This window comes from Priapulus caudatus, unplaced genomic scaffold (genome assembly GCF_000485595.1).
Source record: "Priapulus caudatus unplaced genomic scaffold, Priapulus_caudatus-5.0.1 Scaffold9, whole genome shotgun sequence".
Lineage (NCBI taxonomy): Eukaryota > Metazoa > Priapulida > Priapulimorpha > Priapulimorphida > Priapulidae > Priapulus > Priapulus caudatus.
The window spans coordinates 459,801-476,197 of record NW_014577070.1 but is presented as its reverse complement, the minus strand read 5'-3'; the positions used below and the strand labels follow the sequence as shown (position 1 = coordinate 476,197).

The window sequence follows — 16,397 nt, the reverse complement described above, 5'->3', positions numbered from 1 at the left end:
AGAGAGAGAGGCAGAGAGAGAGGCAGAGAGAAGCAGAAAAAGAGAGAGGCAGAGAGAGAGAGGCAGTGACAGAGAAGCAGAGAGAGGGGCAGAGAGAGAGGCAGAGAGAAGCAGAAAAAGAGAGAGGCAGAGAGAGAGAGGCAGTGACAGAGAAGCAGAGAGAGGGGCAGAGAGAGAGGCAGAGAGAAGCAGAAAAAGAGAGAGGCAGAGAGAGAGAGGCAGTGACAGAGAAGCAGAGAGAGGGGCAGAGAGAGAGGCAGAGAGAAGGCAGAAAGAGAGAGAGGCAGAGAGAGAGAGAGAGCAGAGAGACAGAGAGAGGCAGAGAGAGAGAGAGGCAGTGACAGAGAAGCAGAGAGAGGGGCAGAAAGAGAGGCAGAGAACAAGGCAGAGAGAGAGAGAGAGGCAGAGAGAGAGAGAGAGGCAGAGACAGAGAAGCAGAGAGAGAGGGGGCAGAGAGAGGAAGAGACGCAGAGAGAGTGAAAGAGGCAGAGAGCGAGAGAAGGAGAAAGAGAGAGGCAGAGAGAGGCAGAGAGAGAGCGAGAGAAGCAGAGAGAGAAGAGGCCGAGAGCGAGGGATGCAGAGAAAGAGAGAGAGAGAGAGAGCGAGAGAGAGAGAGAGAGAGAGAGAGAGAGAGAGAGAGAGAGAGAGCGAGGGAGAGGGGGAGACAGAGTGAAGGAGAACACCGATTATAATGAGAACAATAATAATGATCTAAAAATAGCGCAGCCGCTCTCTATTCAACGAATGCATGCTATTCGCAAATCGTGCCATTTGAAAATTGCGTGATGATAAATTGAGACGAATTGTAACGATATAATATAGGGGCGATGTGATACGTCATTGACGTACGTGTTCACGGTCAGCACCTTTACCAGCGCCAATATGAATATGATAGCATTACATGGATTTTAATAGCAAACACGAAGTAATATTAGAATATTATACGCGTGTGCGGGCACACTTCGCACAATATCACGTTGTGTGCTGTCTGTGTATTCCAGAAAAGTTAAAAAAAAGTTTTCCTGGGCTGAACGTAAACAGTGACCATTTTAAACAAGTTATGAAATTCATATTATTCAATATTCTACAACAGGACATTTGCTTTTATTATCTCCTCATGTGTATATAGAAATCTACAGCTATACTCCTGCCCGTCTCGGTCTGCGGTGCTGCATTATAAGGTTAAAAGCTTGGTTGCGATAGCGAAGTGAGATGAAGTGAAACCAAAGCGTTCCTGAACGAATTACACCCACTGAGCATACATACATCGTGCATTCCACATCCACGACGTATATTATTTATTGAGGGTCAATCCATATACTTAGTTAATGGCGAAGCACAGTGTTAACAAGTACATTCCCTAAGCAATTTGCAATATTGTCCATATCTCTGACATTTTCACGGAAATCTTTTTGAGCCACTTGACCTTCGGGCAAATATTCTGTAAAATGTACATGCCCGAATGACATTATAGTTGCCCCTATATTTCGCAGGAATATTTCTGTAATATCGAGTAAAGAAGTGTATATCAGACAACTTCTAGACGCCATTCGTTTCCGGTGATAACATTTCGTGATTTTAAATTAAAAACCTTTAGTTAATGGCCAGTTGTATTATAGTTTATGCGTTTTTAAAGCAGGAGCCCGTCGGGCAAGTAAGCTTGCAATGTTTACATGCCCGCCGAGATTTCTACACGTCTCGGGCATCGGACATCCGGCTAAATTCGAAGACTGAAATCTCTAGTTTCACCTAGGTATTTGGCACTGCTAAGAATTACAAGAGCGCTTAGAAACTAACTGCCATGAACACGTTTCGTTAACATTAACTTGAGACAGTATTTAGGGATGTTAGGCGTGTTCTTGCACGCTTATAGTTATGCGTAAACACTTCACATTCCTACTTTGCTATTAGATTAGAAATCAGAAATGATCAACATTCGCGATTGTGCAAATCGTGTCGGAAACGATTTTCTTGGAAGGGGGGATTTACTAACGTGTATTAAAATGGTACACTCATCATGTTCAAAACGCCGAATGTCTGAATAATCAACCTGTTAGTACTACGCAGCAGAAATTTTATAGTTTTGTATAAGGGCCCTTTCTGGCATGTACAGTCAAACCTGGGTTATCGACCGGACACCTAAAACGTACACGTTTGGCATTTACCCTTCGTAGCAGTTATAAAATGAACGCCTGTCTAGTGTAGACGTTTCTAGGTGATTGGCCCTTATATGCAGGTTTAACTGCACAGCCATTATATACAACGCTAATCGATAATTTCACCCAACTTCAGCCGAACACTCCTTTGCAGCAAAGACAAGCATCCTGTCACTCTACGACACAGCATCGTCCGCCCGTGTTTAATGTTACGTTCTCTATAAGACATCTTTGACATTATACCGTTACACCCATATAGAAAGATGACTCGTGGGACCCCCCTCTCCGAAATGGCATCCTGTATAGATAGGTTGTGCGTTCTATAGACGAGTACAGGCGTTCTACGCGCTGACATTGACTAGACATTGTACAATAATCATTAACGACGCTTTCGTTCATTCAGCAAGCCGTGATCACTCTCGCAGAAATGCCTGTGATTGCGGAGGGCGGGGCGGGGCGGGGCGGGGGCGGCGGCGTCTGCGCACATTCGGAAGCGCAGACACGTGGTGAATCACAGGGAAAAACTTCACGCCCACGTGACGTGCAGGCTGTCGAGACACGAAGCCAGGCGACGCCTTGCTGCCGAGACTGTATGGATTCTGCTGCTCCTGCTGCTGCTGCTGTCTGGTGGAAAATAATGCCCACTATATACAGGGAAATGTGACTAGCTGCAGACAGCCCATATGGCAAGTCAGAGACAAAAAACTATACCTACACTTATTTGCAATGGCCGTAATTTTCACAGGGGACGTGATTATCGATCTGTACACAGCTCATATGGAAAGTCTGACACAACAAACTATGTTAACACTTAGCAACGGCCGTAATTTCCACAGAGAAACGTTACTAGCTGCTGACAGCCCATATGAAAAGTCAGACACAACAAATTAAGCCTACACTTAATTTACAACGGTCGCAATTTTCACAGGGGAACGTGACTAGCTGTACACAGTCCATATGGCAAGTCGGAACCAGCAAACTATACATTTATTTCCAATACAATCCTGAGATTCGTTTGCGTTTTTAGGTTTACAATATCCAAACTACAGCCGTGCCGCTACGGGACTCGTATCAACGGGTCAAACTAAATGAAATATTGTAGGTGGAGTTCTCAACAATAGAATTAATGACTTGATTAGACTAATTAAAAGCATTACGCCTATTATTATCAGCTATGACGTTTCTTGAAGCGGTACTGTCAACTCTGTGATTGCACACGCCCCTATAGAACGGACACCTGTCTATAAAAGACATTTTAGGCATTTCCCCTGGCAGTCGTAAAGTAAAACTACCTGCATTGAACAGACGCCGGTTTATAAATGACATATTTGGGCAGGTTATATGATACATTAGTGACTCCGTAATCAGAGATCGTAACCCGCACCTAGAAGTCGTTAGGAATCAATCTGAACCCCTTATAGGCCCAGCCACAAAGGGGTTCGGAGTCAGTACGGTTATAATCAGGAAGTTACTGGCGCCAGAATTTATGAATGATAAAAAAACTCTGCAGATTTCACACCCTTAGCCGGGCTTGAAAATAACCTAAAATCTTCACTAGCCAGCAGGGACAGTGATCTGAAAATCGACCAGGTCGTTAATTCCCTGGAGTGTGCCTGTGTGGTGCTGAAGTGGCATGGTGAGCAGTTATCGTCTCACAGGAAGTCTGTTGGGATGGGCTGCTGATTATAGACTATCCGAGATACATTCTGTGGCTTGCCACTTTGGTCATGGGGATGTCATTTAAATAAACATTAGGATTGAAGCCTGCCGAAATTTTGTGATGAATTTGACTTTTGCACACACAAATTAAATATTATACTTGAATCAGATGAGCTCAGTTGCACAAAACGTAGCTGCTGATTTGAGTATTACTGGCACTCGCCAGCAGGGCTGGTCAGCCAAGACATGCTACTAGCCCTCACGGCCGATTTCTACTATAGCCTCGAGCGAGCAGGAAAGCGTTAGTTTCAAGCCCTGCTTAGATCAAATGTCAAGAAATCAGTTAAAATGACGATGATCAACAATGATCTCTGTGATTTTGAAGCTATCCAACCGATTGCACATTCTCATATGAACTTGTTGTTTTCCTTTGATATTGCTACATGGAATTTCAAAGTAGGCCTACAGTGCAGAATGTTAATTTGAATATCTTTTTAATATCCAATACACTGACTCATTTTAAATGCATGCCTACGGCTAAATTTATTATTTATACACTGCGATGTCTTCAAATCCATTTCCTTTGCAACATAAATTAAACATTCCACTCACGAAGAAATAATCTGAAAATCAATAGACAGCGTTGAAAAGGCCAACACTTAAAAAAGAAACTTGCTTACATGTGCATCTGCACGGATGTCACAAAATGGGTGCGCATAAAAGACTCGCACAAAAGAAGCTGTTTGGATTCGAAATTATTTGAAAGCCACTGTTGTTGTGGAAAACAGTCCCAAACGATGTAAACCATATTATTATAGCAATACATTTCCTAGCTTTCCCTCCGCTACGGCATATATATATATAGACTATATATATAGACTATATATATATATATAGTCTGGGACGCACAGCCTCTAAACTATGTGACATAGCTACTAGCAAGTAGGGCGGATCCCTAAGCTTACAAAACGGGGGAATAAATCGCACAATCGGCCATGATGAAATCTTGATTATGTAATAACACAGACAACATTGCGTTAGCAGTCACCGACATCTTTCGAACGGACATCTTTTTATATGGGACACTTTTGTCATTTACATAGAGGGTCAGCTAGTTATACGACGTACCGACCTCTATATATCAGACACGTTGTTTATAAAGCATACCTAGTGTCAATTTCCACGATTTTGCATGACAAATGATTCTTGTCCTAATATTCACTTTTCTCGATGAAATTTAACTTAGACATCTTGAATACTAATACTACGTATTGATATTAATAATTGACGGGGTAATGGGTTAGTATATTAATAGCACCGTAGCCTATGTAAATTCCTAGGAAGGGTGAAGCAAAATTTCACGATGCAGATAAGCAATAATGAGGGAGGGCCACAGCCATCACGCAATGCGCACGAAGTGTCGTAGCAGTGGTGGGTGTATGACAAGGGTTTCAGGGATGACTAGCGAATTACTTGCACTTCCATCGGGGTCATTCATCATTATTATGCTCTCATTTTCTTTTGGGAATAACATTCAAAATCTTGGGAGCGTGCACCTGCCCCCTCCCCCCACACACACAGAGACTACGGCTCTGGTTAAAAACGACTGCACTCCCCACTCCTCTTCTGACAGAATGCACGAGCACCTGCCTCCCCCCTGCCCCCCCCCCTACAGAGAGAGAGAGAGAGAGGAGAGATAGAGAGGAGAGAGAGAAAGAGAGAGAGAGAAACTATATACAACTCTGGTTAATAAGGACTGCACTCACCACTCCTCCTCCGACAGAATGCACGAGCACCGACTTGCCAGCCCGCAGGTTGCCGATCTCGAACAGCATGATGTAGGCGACGGCGTAGTTCAGCGGGATCGCCGCCGCCTCGTGGAATGTCATGCCGGCCGCCATCTTGTAAACGTGCTTCGCCGGCACGGCAACCAGCTCCGCCCAGGCGCAGAACTCCGACAGTGCCATCACGTGGTCGCCCACCTGAAACGGTTTAGCGACTTACTTTACCATTACTGCTCGCGTCAATACCTCCACCTAAATCACGTGGTTTCCATGAACATACAATGCAGGGGTAGAAATTAACTTTTGAACAAGCGAGTCCAACGGACTCCCTATACCACCAAAAAGAGGGAGTCCGCAGCAAAATGAGGGAGTCTGCATTATATAAGTAGTACCGCAGATATTAACAAAAAGGACATTTGCGGTGCACGTCTGCAAAATTTTCTTGGGCCATTTCCTAAAAAAAATATGGTAATTCCGCAAGGCCGCGCTCTGGAACGAACTAGTTAGTATAGCAGAATTTTCAGGGAGTCACACGGACTCTAGCATATGTCAAATCAGGGAGTCCGCTCTGGAACGAACTAGTTAGTATAGCAGAATTTTCAGGGAGTCACACGGACTCTAGCATATGTCAAATCAGGGAGTCCGGCAGTAAATCAGGGAGTATTTGACTCCGGACTAATTTCGCACCCTGCAATGTTTAGTGTTACATCACTGCTACTGCCTCGTTCTACATTACGTGGTCCCTTGTAGATACAACGGATAGAGTTACATCACTGCTACTACCTCGTTTTACGTGGTCCCTTGTAGATACAACGGATAGAGTTACATCACTGCTACTACCTCGTTCTACATTACGTGGTCCCTTGTAGATACAACGGATAGAGTTACATCACTGCTACTACCTCGTTCTACATTACGTAGTCCCTTGTAGATACAACGGATAGAGTTACATCACTGCTACTACCTCGTTCTACATTACTAGGTCCCTTGTACATACAACTGATAGAGTTACATCACTGCTACTGCCTCGTTCTACATTACTAGATCCCTTGTACATACAACTGATAGAGTTACATCCCTGCTACTGCCTCGTTCTACATTACTAGGTCCCTTGTACATACAACGGATAGAGTTACATTACTGCTACTGCCTCTCTCTACATTACGTGGTCCTTTGTACATACAACTGATAGAGTTACATCACTGCTACTGCCTCGTTCTACATTACTAGGTCCCTTGTACATACAACGGATAGAGTTAACATCACTGCTACTGCCTCTATCTAGATCTCGTGGTTCCCTCATACATGCAATGGTTAGTGTTACATTATTTCTACTACCTATATCTACATCACGTTGTTCCATTGTACATATAACCAGTAGTGCTATATTATAGCTATACTGCCTCTGTCTACATCTCGTGGGCCACTTATACATACAATCAGGAGTTAATGAGACAAATTTGTCTCATTAACTCCTGATACAATGTTTAGTGTTACATTACTGCTATACCTCTCGTGGTTCCCTCATACGTTATCATACAATGTTTAGTGTTACATAATTACTGCTATTACCTATGTCTACATCACATGGCACCCCTCATACGAACATACAACGGTTAGAGTTACAGTATACTGCTACAATCTCTATCTTCATCTCGTGGTTCACTCATACATACGATCAAGAGCGCTTGATACGATGGTTATAGTGTTACATTACTGCTCTGCCTGCCATCTACATCATGTGGTTCCACCTATATATCTCAAGCGTTTAGGAGTATTACACTCCAAAATGAACCGTTCAGCAATGGGTGCGGTGAAATAAATCGATTCTGGGTTTACGTGCACAGACGTGTTTTTATCCCTTAATCAAACAAAACATGCTGCGCCAGATTTAAAGTTATTATTAAAAACCGTGATTATCGCTCGATTCAATAGCGCTGTTGGCTCTTTCCATGTATACATTCGAGTGATGGAATAAAAGTGTAAAAATACGTTGTAAAACGAAATAACTGACTATTATTATTAAATCTTTATTGCATGTAATTCAATTACAAATCCATGTACAAAGGCCGCCGACGGAAAATTACCTGTACCACCTGTAATACACAGTGCCGTAACCTGCCACTACCTACATCGTCATCACGCGGTAGTTCCCCCTACCTGTGACGGTTACAGCTACCAGCATTACTACCTGCATCTACATCCAGGATTGCGCGCCTAGCTAGAGCTCTATCTGTGCTGACCTACTGAGAATGCCCTGATGATGCCCTAGATGTGTGTAGCGCAGGAGTTTCATCAAGCTTCCTGCATTCAACACAGTCAAAGCCCGAGTTAATCACTGTTAAACAGCCAGCCATCAGTCGCGTCCTAATAAATTTGAAGTGGTACGTTTTCAGAAGCATCATTGATAGATATTACCAGGAGCGCATAATATAGATCTATATTACGACACACCTGATATTACCATGACAAAACTAAAATGGCGTAATGTTAAATGGTATAACTTATGCATGTAACTTCACCTAACAAAAATAATTTTGAGATTTTAGACTCATGATAGTCGTTTTCATTTACGATGTTCCTATCAACTTTCTGGACGATTTCTGCACAGTTTATTTTATTCTTTCCTACTTGCACCTTGCCTTCCTCTTTCTTTCTCTTCCTTGCTGCATGTTTCTTCTATCCCGCCACCCTTAACCCACTCAGTAGCATAACGGTCACTGGTGACATGACGTTAAACAATAATTATTAGATGCATAAGACCATAACGTATTAATTATGCTTATACTTAATACGCTTAATATGCTCATACTTAATACGCTCTTGATTAGTTGTAGCTGCACGCAAGTCTGCAAACTCATCGCGCGACTGGAGATTGTAAGATGACGAGGAGTTTTTCCGCGCATCCGCGGATCTGACACGCAAACTCATTATTATATCCGTACACGCCCGCACACAGCCAGAATAAAAGGTCGCAATTTACATAAGTATAGTAGGTGTGAGAGGATGAGCACAAGCGCTCGCACGCACGCGATTGATCGCTCGTGCTGCGATAGCATTATTTCGGGATATCATATGCAGACTGGCCAGAGGCGCGCTAAGAGGAAATGCCGAGATCATTATATTATATATTAATAAGTGTGTGTGTGTGTGTGTGTGTGTGTGTGTGCGTGCATGCGTGCGTGCGTGCGTGTGTGTGTGCGTGTGTGAAAGAGAGAAGGAGAAGGGGAGATAAAAGCGACACTGCGTGCAGCTGATTATCGATTAATAAAATGTTAGGAGCTTATTGCCAAGCAATCACTGCCAAGCTCTCTATTTGTCACGGCCGCACAGAAAAGCAGGGTAGGCTAGCTGTCGCAACATCTGTAATACCCCGTTAACCGCCGGTCACATCAAAGCGCAAACACGTGGAGCGCCGTCTGTGTAGACCTTCAATTCACAACAGTTTTCGTTGGAGGCGTGATGGACTAAACATGTAGCGTACTGCCATGTGCGAGATGATAACTAAACGTAATTTACAGTACGGAACGCATCCAGCATATATATGATTAACACCAAATACATATAGAGTAACCTCAAAATCTTATATTAGTCTTTAACGTCCATGGGACTATATAAATGGAATACAATGTTACGATTTCAGTTTTTCGATGCATTTCTATAAATATAATAGAGCAATATTCAGTATTCATGCAAGCCTTGCATCTGGTTAAATTTGCAAAGGATTTTACCCAGAACACCATGGTAGCTGCATGGCAGCAAAGGGAACAGCTGCAGTACGTTTGGATAGTAGCTCTGGTAAATCACAACATATCTGCCTACACATGTGCTTCCAAGGAATAAATTTAACTGAATAATGCGAAATGGGGAAATGAATAAATATATACTATTAACATTTTTTAAACTGAAAAATGAAATTCAGACAAGCACACATGTAATTGTATGTATATATATACATATATATATATATAATTTCACCCTGCATAATTGTTATATCAAGAATTACTCCAGTTTTCTGCTGGAAAATGAGACACAAAACAAAGCTTTTTCAGAAAATTTTCATCATATCAAAATGCACCCTTTCATACAGAATGCAGCACAACCATTGGTTACAACCTTTAATGGTGAAACGGTCAATACTTCGCATCTAGTCCAGGAAAGCATTTCTCATGAACAGGGGGTGGCTGCTAACAGCTAACAGCATTTCACTGCCTCCTACTGGCTAATCAATATAATGCGTCTGAGAGGGATCAACCCGCAGTTGGATTTGCCGAATAAATTGGGATACGGCTGAATAAATATGCTCGACTTCACTGCAATGGGTACTACACACGAAGGTCGCCGTAGAGTAACATTACAGTAATCAGGAAAGGTTAGACTTTTCCTTCTCTCTTGAGTCTCAATACATCTGGGTGTGGCTTCATCATATTCAGTAGGTATACTTATAATGAGGGTTATTTAGTAACAATTACACATTCATGCACACACACAGGGTTATATATATATCAAGAGCTAATAATACATATATATAGAAAGATAGATTGGTTACTAATCTGAAACATCCAGATCATAAACATAGATATAACCATAAGATAAAGATAGATCATAACCAAATATATACAATTGTATAATCGATACATTGTATTTGGCTGAACATTGTATAGATTGGACACTAGCACTGTATAGATATATACATTGTTACTAATCAACTCTCTCTAAACTGCCAACAAGGCACAAAAAACCAACTACTCAGTTAGCTCTGCTCATAGTAAATATACAGCTTCATGAAGCATTACCAAAGCTTTGGCATAACTTGTAAAAACAAGAACATACCTACAGATACATATGTATGAATGTATACTCATACAGAAATGGAACTGAAAGAAATAGACTATAGAGTGGACAGAACTGGAAGCATTAGTAAATCCGATTAATTTATCTAATAGTGTACAGAGACTCTGAACTTTCATTACTATAAGATTTACCTACTATGTAACAGAGTAGGTATGCCTTATATTAATGAAATATTTGCTGAAAGAATGCTGGATGCTGCATTATGCAAATCCTTTCTGAGAATGTCAATAGTTGAATAAAACATGGAGTGAACTTTACCTTCAAGTCTTGGACTCCCTCTCCAACTGCTTCTATCTCACCAGCACACTCAAACCCCATTATGATTGGAGTTTTGGGCGGGTTGTCAATAGCACCTTGCCTCACCATCAAGTCCAAGAAATTCAATCCTCTGAAAAATTTGAAAAAAACCCAGCACGTATACGAAACACTGTAAGAAATGTAATAAAAGCTCGATATTTATACACGGAGAATTAATTGCCAGATATGCAGGCTAAACGATAGGGTAGGATAACCAGGTTACAAAACTACCAGATGGAAATTGCCCTACCCTGCTCGAACTCTGATGAGGACTTCTCCCTCTCCAGCCGTTGGTTCTGGCTTCTTCTGCACCTTCACCGTTTTCAAGCCTCCGAAGCCCGTAAGTACACACGCCCGCATTTCCTTGGCTGGTTCTGGCGCCGGTTCACTTGCCTTTTCCTCTCCAGCTGGCTCGCTGGACGCAGCAGCTGTTTTACCTTCTTCTGCCATCTTTCCTTCAGGACTGAGCCGTGCCACGGTGCACTTCCACCTCCTCGACTACGCACAAAATATAGTTCCAACTATTGCGCGCGACTGTGCGACAAGAAACTGAATTGGTAAAAATATAGGGCGTGTATCGACGCTAGTTTGCACAGCGCGTAAGACGACAGAAAAAAATTGATTCGCTCCGCCTTAGCTTTGAAAATGTGTCGCAGTAGCGGATTGATACAAAGAGCCGGTGCAAAACACAACAACAAGCCCGATAGGTGTGTTTGTGTGTGCCAGATTTTTACGATTTTAGCTACTCCTGGGCATTGACATGCACTCTCTTGGAATTCTCTTCGTTTCGGAAACGACAGGTTTCAAGGTAATAGGCTTGTTCACGGTATGTAATGAGTAGTTTCAGTGGTTAATACAAGGAATGGTCAGAGAAAAATAGACAAATCTTACGCATGGATTTAGCGCATGCGCTGTAATCTTCATGTGACGTCACGTAATGAGTAATGAGTGCACGTGCTAATGTTTACAAAAGTCAAAATGCAACTACTACAGCAATTCTCTTTCTAGGAGAGTTAGCCCAAATTGCCTGTATTGGCAGACGTTATTTGAAATATGTGTAGTCGACCATCTATCTAAGTAAATGAGGCAATTAATGAAGTCATTAAATTCTAGTGATTAAAAGTCATAGTGTTTGGGGCGAGCATGTGTAGTATTAATAGACCAAATAATTCTGTCCCATATAACCTTTTTATATTTTGGTGAGGGTTATTGGGACATAAGGCCGATGAAAGTTGATGTCATGGTTCTCGTCAGCGCCCGCATCAAATTTTACTCCCGCACCAAAAAAGTTCAACACTCATCGCTGACGAAATTCCCGCATCAAAAAGTCCCCATATGAAATTCCCGCCTCAAAAAATCAACAATCTACAGTCAGCACTACATGTATGGAAGACAAACAGTAAAAATTTGAGTAAAAACTGTCAACAAAGAAGTTACGACATTTTTTAATCTTATTTTGCATATGTACAAGACCTGATACCCTCACTTAAGTTCTATTGGTTTGTATATGAAAGATGAATGTTGATCTAAATCCCTCATCAAAATCTCAACAATGCCTGACGAGAACCATGAAATCAACTTTCATCGGCCTAACGGGGTTCATTGAAATTTCGTGAGATCGCATGCAAAATGCATGCGCTGCGAATGCGGCCCGGCCCGTACGCCGCTATTGGCGCGGAAAAAAACCTACCGTTCCCTTCTACATGTGTATACATTCACTTCAATCGTTATTCACTTCTTAAAAGATTGTTTTTCAGAAACCCCGCTTCATTTAACTCTAGTAAATTACGTTCGCCATTTACAAACAATCAGACCAATCAGAGCGAGTCTTACAATAACCCCTGGTTCTCGCTTGTATCTGTGGCGCTGCAGGAGGGCTGATAGACTCGCTCTGATTGGTCTGATTGTTTGTAAATGGCGAACGTAATTGTAATACTAAAGTTAAATGAAGCGGGGTTTCTGAAAAACAATCGTTTAAGAAGTGAATAACAATCGATGAAATTTGAAGTGAATGTATACACATATCAGTAGCAAGGTAAAGCCATGTAGAAGGGAACGGTAGGTTTTTTTTTGCGCCAATAGCGGCGTACGGGCCGCATTCGCAGCGCATGCATTTTGCATGCGATCTCACGAAATTTCAATGAACCCCGTTCTGTCCCAATAACCCTCACCAAAATATAAAAAAGGTTATATGGGACAGAATTATTCGGTCTAGTGTAGTATATGTGTATTATCATAATTATGTAGTTTGTAATCTGTATGTAGGTTATGGGTCACAAGATTCACCTTTGTGTCTACAGATATTATCATGCAAGCATTATCGTCGTGGTTGAATCGAAAGAGGAACCCGGCCATGCATCTACGAGCCCATCAATGCCAGATATGAATAGAGTACTGAATTTCGCTCTCATCTGCATGATGGCCGCCATGTTTCAGCAGTACTTGACCATCAAAGGGAAACTCGACGATTCTAAGCGGCTGCGCGACAGCAGCAGCGAGCGGGAGTCGCACAAGACGCTCTTAGAGAGCGTCCAGATGCAGGGCTCGTCCGTGTGGTGTAGGTGGCAGCACGATCAAGCGGTCAGACTCTGCTGGGTGCACAATCTGTGTTACCTGCCGCAGCAGAACGAGTTTGTCGTCTTCCGCGGCAACAAGAGTCGCTACCACGGCGTCCCCGACGATCGGTTCTCGCCCGCTCTCCAGGACTTCTCCTCGGTGAGAAACCACGGCGCGAACCACTTCAATTTCGCTGAGTACCCGCTCGAGGCGGCGAGGAACTTCAACGTGCAGGTCGTGCCCGGCGTCACGCTCGCGTTCAACCGCTTCAAGCCGGACAACCTGATGCACGCGATCCACGACGACCTGCTCCCCATGTACGAGACGCTGCTCGTCGACATGCAGGTCCCCGACGTCGGCGCCCACGACGTGAGGCTCGCCTTTATGGAGGGCTGGGATCCCGGCGAGTATCGGCAGCTCTACGAGATCTTCTCGCCGCACAGACCCGTCTACAGGAATGAGCTCGACTGGAACGCGATGGTCTGCTTCGAGAAGGTGCACGCGGGGCTGTCGCGGGCGACCACCTTCTACCAGTACGGCTTCACCGAGCCGCAGGGACCCATTGAGGGATCGACAGCCGACGGCTGCGTCGTGAGGCGATTCGCCGAGTTCGTGCGGATGCGGCTGGGGATTGAGTTGACGGCAGCCGCGCCGGACGGCGAATACGTGGTGCTCATCTCGCGGCGCGCGAACCGTCAGATACTGAATGAGGCCGAGGTGGCGCTGGCGGCGGCGCGGACGCTGGGCGCACGCGCGATCACGGTCTCGCCGGAGACGCACGACGTGCCGGTGATGATCGCGCTCGTGTCGCGCGCCGCCGTCGTCGTCGGCGTTCACGGCGCGCTGCTCGCGCTCGCCGCGTTCATGCGGCCCGCCGCCGCGCTCGTCGAGCTGTTTCCTTACGCGGTCGATCCGGCGCACTATGCGCCGTACCGCACGCTCGCGGGGCTGCCGCGCATGCGTGTCGCCTACCGCGCGTGGCGCGTCGCGTCGTCGCACGACGCCCGCGCGCACCCGGACGCGGCCCCCGAGCGCGGCGGCATACGCCACCTGCCGGCGGACGAGCAGCGGCGGATACTCGCGAGCGAGAGCGTGCCGCGGCACCTGTGCTGCTCCGACCCGGAGTGGCTGTACCGCATCTACCAGGACACGCACGTCGACATCCCGTCGTTCGTGGCGACGCTCGAGGAGGCGGTCGCGGAGCGGCGGAGGATGCTGGAGAGCGGCGGAGACGGGGAGGAGGGAGGATGCGACGAGGGGGGCGTCGTGTTGTCGCCGGGACCGGTGCGCGACATCGAGTGCGATGCGTCGACGGACGACGCACGGCGGAAACTGGTCGGGATCACGTGGCGAGCGCCGAACAATCTTGCTTACTTCAACGTGTCCGTGGCTCAGTACGAGGTGCTCGTGCGCGAACGGGGAAAGGAAGACGTCAACGCGTTCCTCCTGGGCACGGAAAACTTCACGTTCGCGACGGACGAGACGGCGGCGCGTCAAGTCTATTACGTTTGGGTGAAGTGCATAGTCGACAAAAGCGTCGCGGGCCCATTCAATGACAGGGCGCATGAGTGTGAAGTGTAGCTGTGGATCCCAACGGTTGAGTGTTGGCTTAGAATTAGGTCACATCATTATTATCGCGTAATACACCGCACAGCCAATTGAGTATTCTCCCCCTGATTGCTTACCTTATGCAAATAATGCATTGAAGCACATCAAAGGGTTTTACAGCAATATCTAGGTCCTTTTGTGTTTAAGGGTTGAGAATACTCTAAGAAAACATTTCACTTCATCATTCTAAAACTAGGTTGATTGATTGAAGATATTGCCTGACAGCTAGTTTACCAGTGCTTTAAAAAATTAGAAATTTTTTATTGTGCAATAAATATGTTATCCGTCTTTGATCAGCTTCATGATTTTCTCATAATGGGTTTTGTGATATTTCAGTGCGTATTGGAGTCAGCATTGAGGATTTTGTGATACTTCATATTTCATGTCATTCAAACATGTAACACTCGTGACTGGTCAATTAAAGATCATTATCGTTTCAGCCCCCTAACATTTGTTTTTGCATTTCAATAAGAGTATAATATAGTCTCGTACAGTACAAAGTATAACATCTCCAGCCAGTGACTTTCTGAATCTCATGCATTAAATCTGTTTAGATAGATTGGGCACTTCAAAGGGACATAATGCAGGCATTTCAAATTCAAGGGAGTAATTGTTTAGCAAGTCTCATTATTTTTTCCCATTTTAAAATTCATTCGTTATTGTGAAAGCAGCCCTTGTGTTTGGAATGGGAATGGCCAAATTATTGATCCAAATCCATGCTCCCAACACACTGCCGATAGCAGGTCACTACGTTGCACAACGTGAGTCTGTACTGTTCTCAAATATGCTACAGTCCAGCTTTCTTGTTTGCTATAACGGAATTGTGCATAACCCACATGCTAGGAATGGGACAGCAAACGGGCAATCAGTTCTTTTTGCTATTTGCTGCTCACCGTGTTGTCAATCATTGGCTCTATTCTATGCTTCCGACACTTATTTCATATTGCTGCTGTTTTATTTCGTCTCCTTCAATGTTCGTTCGCTGTTTAATAAATAACGTGGTCTCGACTTTTCCCCGTGTATCTGGGTTATAGCGAGAAATTATTAATAGGCAGATCCAACATTCCCACTGAATCGCTTCGCAAATCAATCGCTCTCCTAACGATGACAGATGATGCTAGAGAGAAGTGCCGTGCCCTTCTGAGGCACCTTAATAGCAGCTGTAAACCCCTCTACACGCCTCCTAATAATCACATAATCATTAATGGCCAAGCCATGCCAGTGAAGAACGAATGCTGTGTTGCAAAAGTCACTACCTTTTATTTCAATCGTACATTTTATACTCGATAGGTATATATGTACATACATCTATATATATATATATATTTCGATATAGATAGATAGATACATAGATATACGTACAATTGGCATAATTGCACAGCAAGCTCAATTACCTCAATTATGATAAGATAATAAGATATAACTTATTATAAGCAAGAAATAGAATTACAAGCATCTTGCCACGTAGTGCAACATATTTTCT

At 44.1% G+C, this 16,397-nt stretch overlaps 2 protein-coding genes across 4 annotated transcripts in view; one reads left to right on the top strand and one right to left on the bottom strand.

Moving 5' to 3' along the window:
• The window catches only part of LOC106806707 (synaptic vesicle membrane protein VAT-1 homolog-like), a 22,674-nt gene extending 11,403 nt beyond the window's left edge, over window positions 1-11,271 (bottom strand). The window contains 3 exon segments of the mRNA XM_014808727.1: window positions 5,582-5,797; window positions 10,712-10,841; window positions 11,001-11,271. Of these exon segments, the coding sequence (XP_014664213.1) occupies window positions 5,582-5,797; window positions 10,712-10,841; window positions 11,001-11,200 (546 nt within the window). The 5' untranslated portion in view covers window positions 11,201-11,271.
• A 149-nt stretch (window positions 11,272-11,420) lies between these two features.
• Window positions 11,421-15,359, top strand: LOC106806685 (protein O-linked-mannose beta-1,4-N-acetylglucosaminyltransferase 2-like). Of its 3 annotated transcripts, none has more exons than XM_014808699.1 (2): window positions 11,421-11,558; window positions 13,051-15,359. In XM_014808699.1, the coding sequence occupies exon 2, from the start codon at window positions 13,124-13,126 to the stop codon at window positions 14,885-14,887; it is 1,764 nt and encodes a 587-aa protein (XP_014664185.1). In that variant the 5' UTR covers window positions 11,421-11,558; window positions 13,051-13,123; the 3' UTR covers window positions 14,888-15,359. The 3 variants fall into 3 exon arrangements, with proteins under 3 accessions (XP_014664185.1, XP_014664193.1, XP_014664201.1); XM_014808707.1 differs by having other exon boundaries at window positions 11,421-11,576; XM_014808715.1 differs by lacking the exon at window positions 11,421-11,558 and adding an exon at window positions 11,724-11,827.
• Window positions 15,360-16,397: the final 1,038 nt, after the last annotated feature.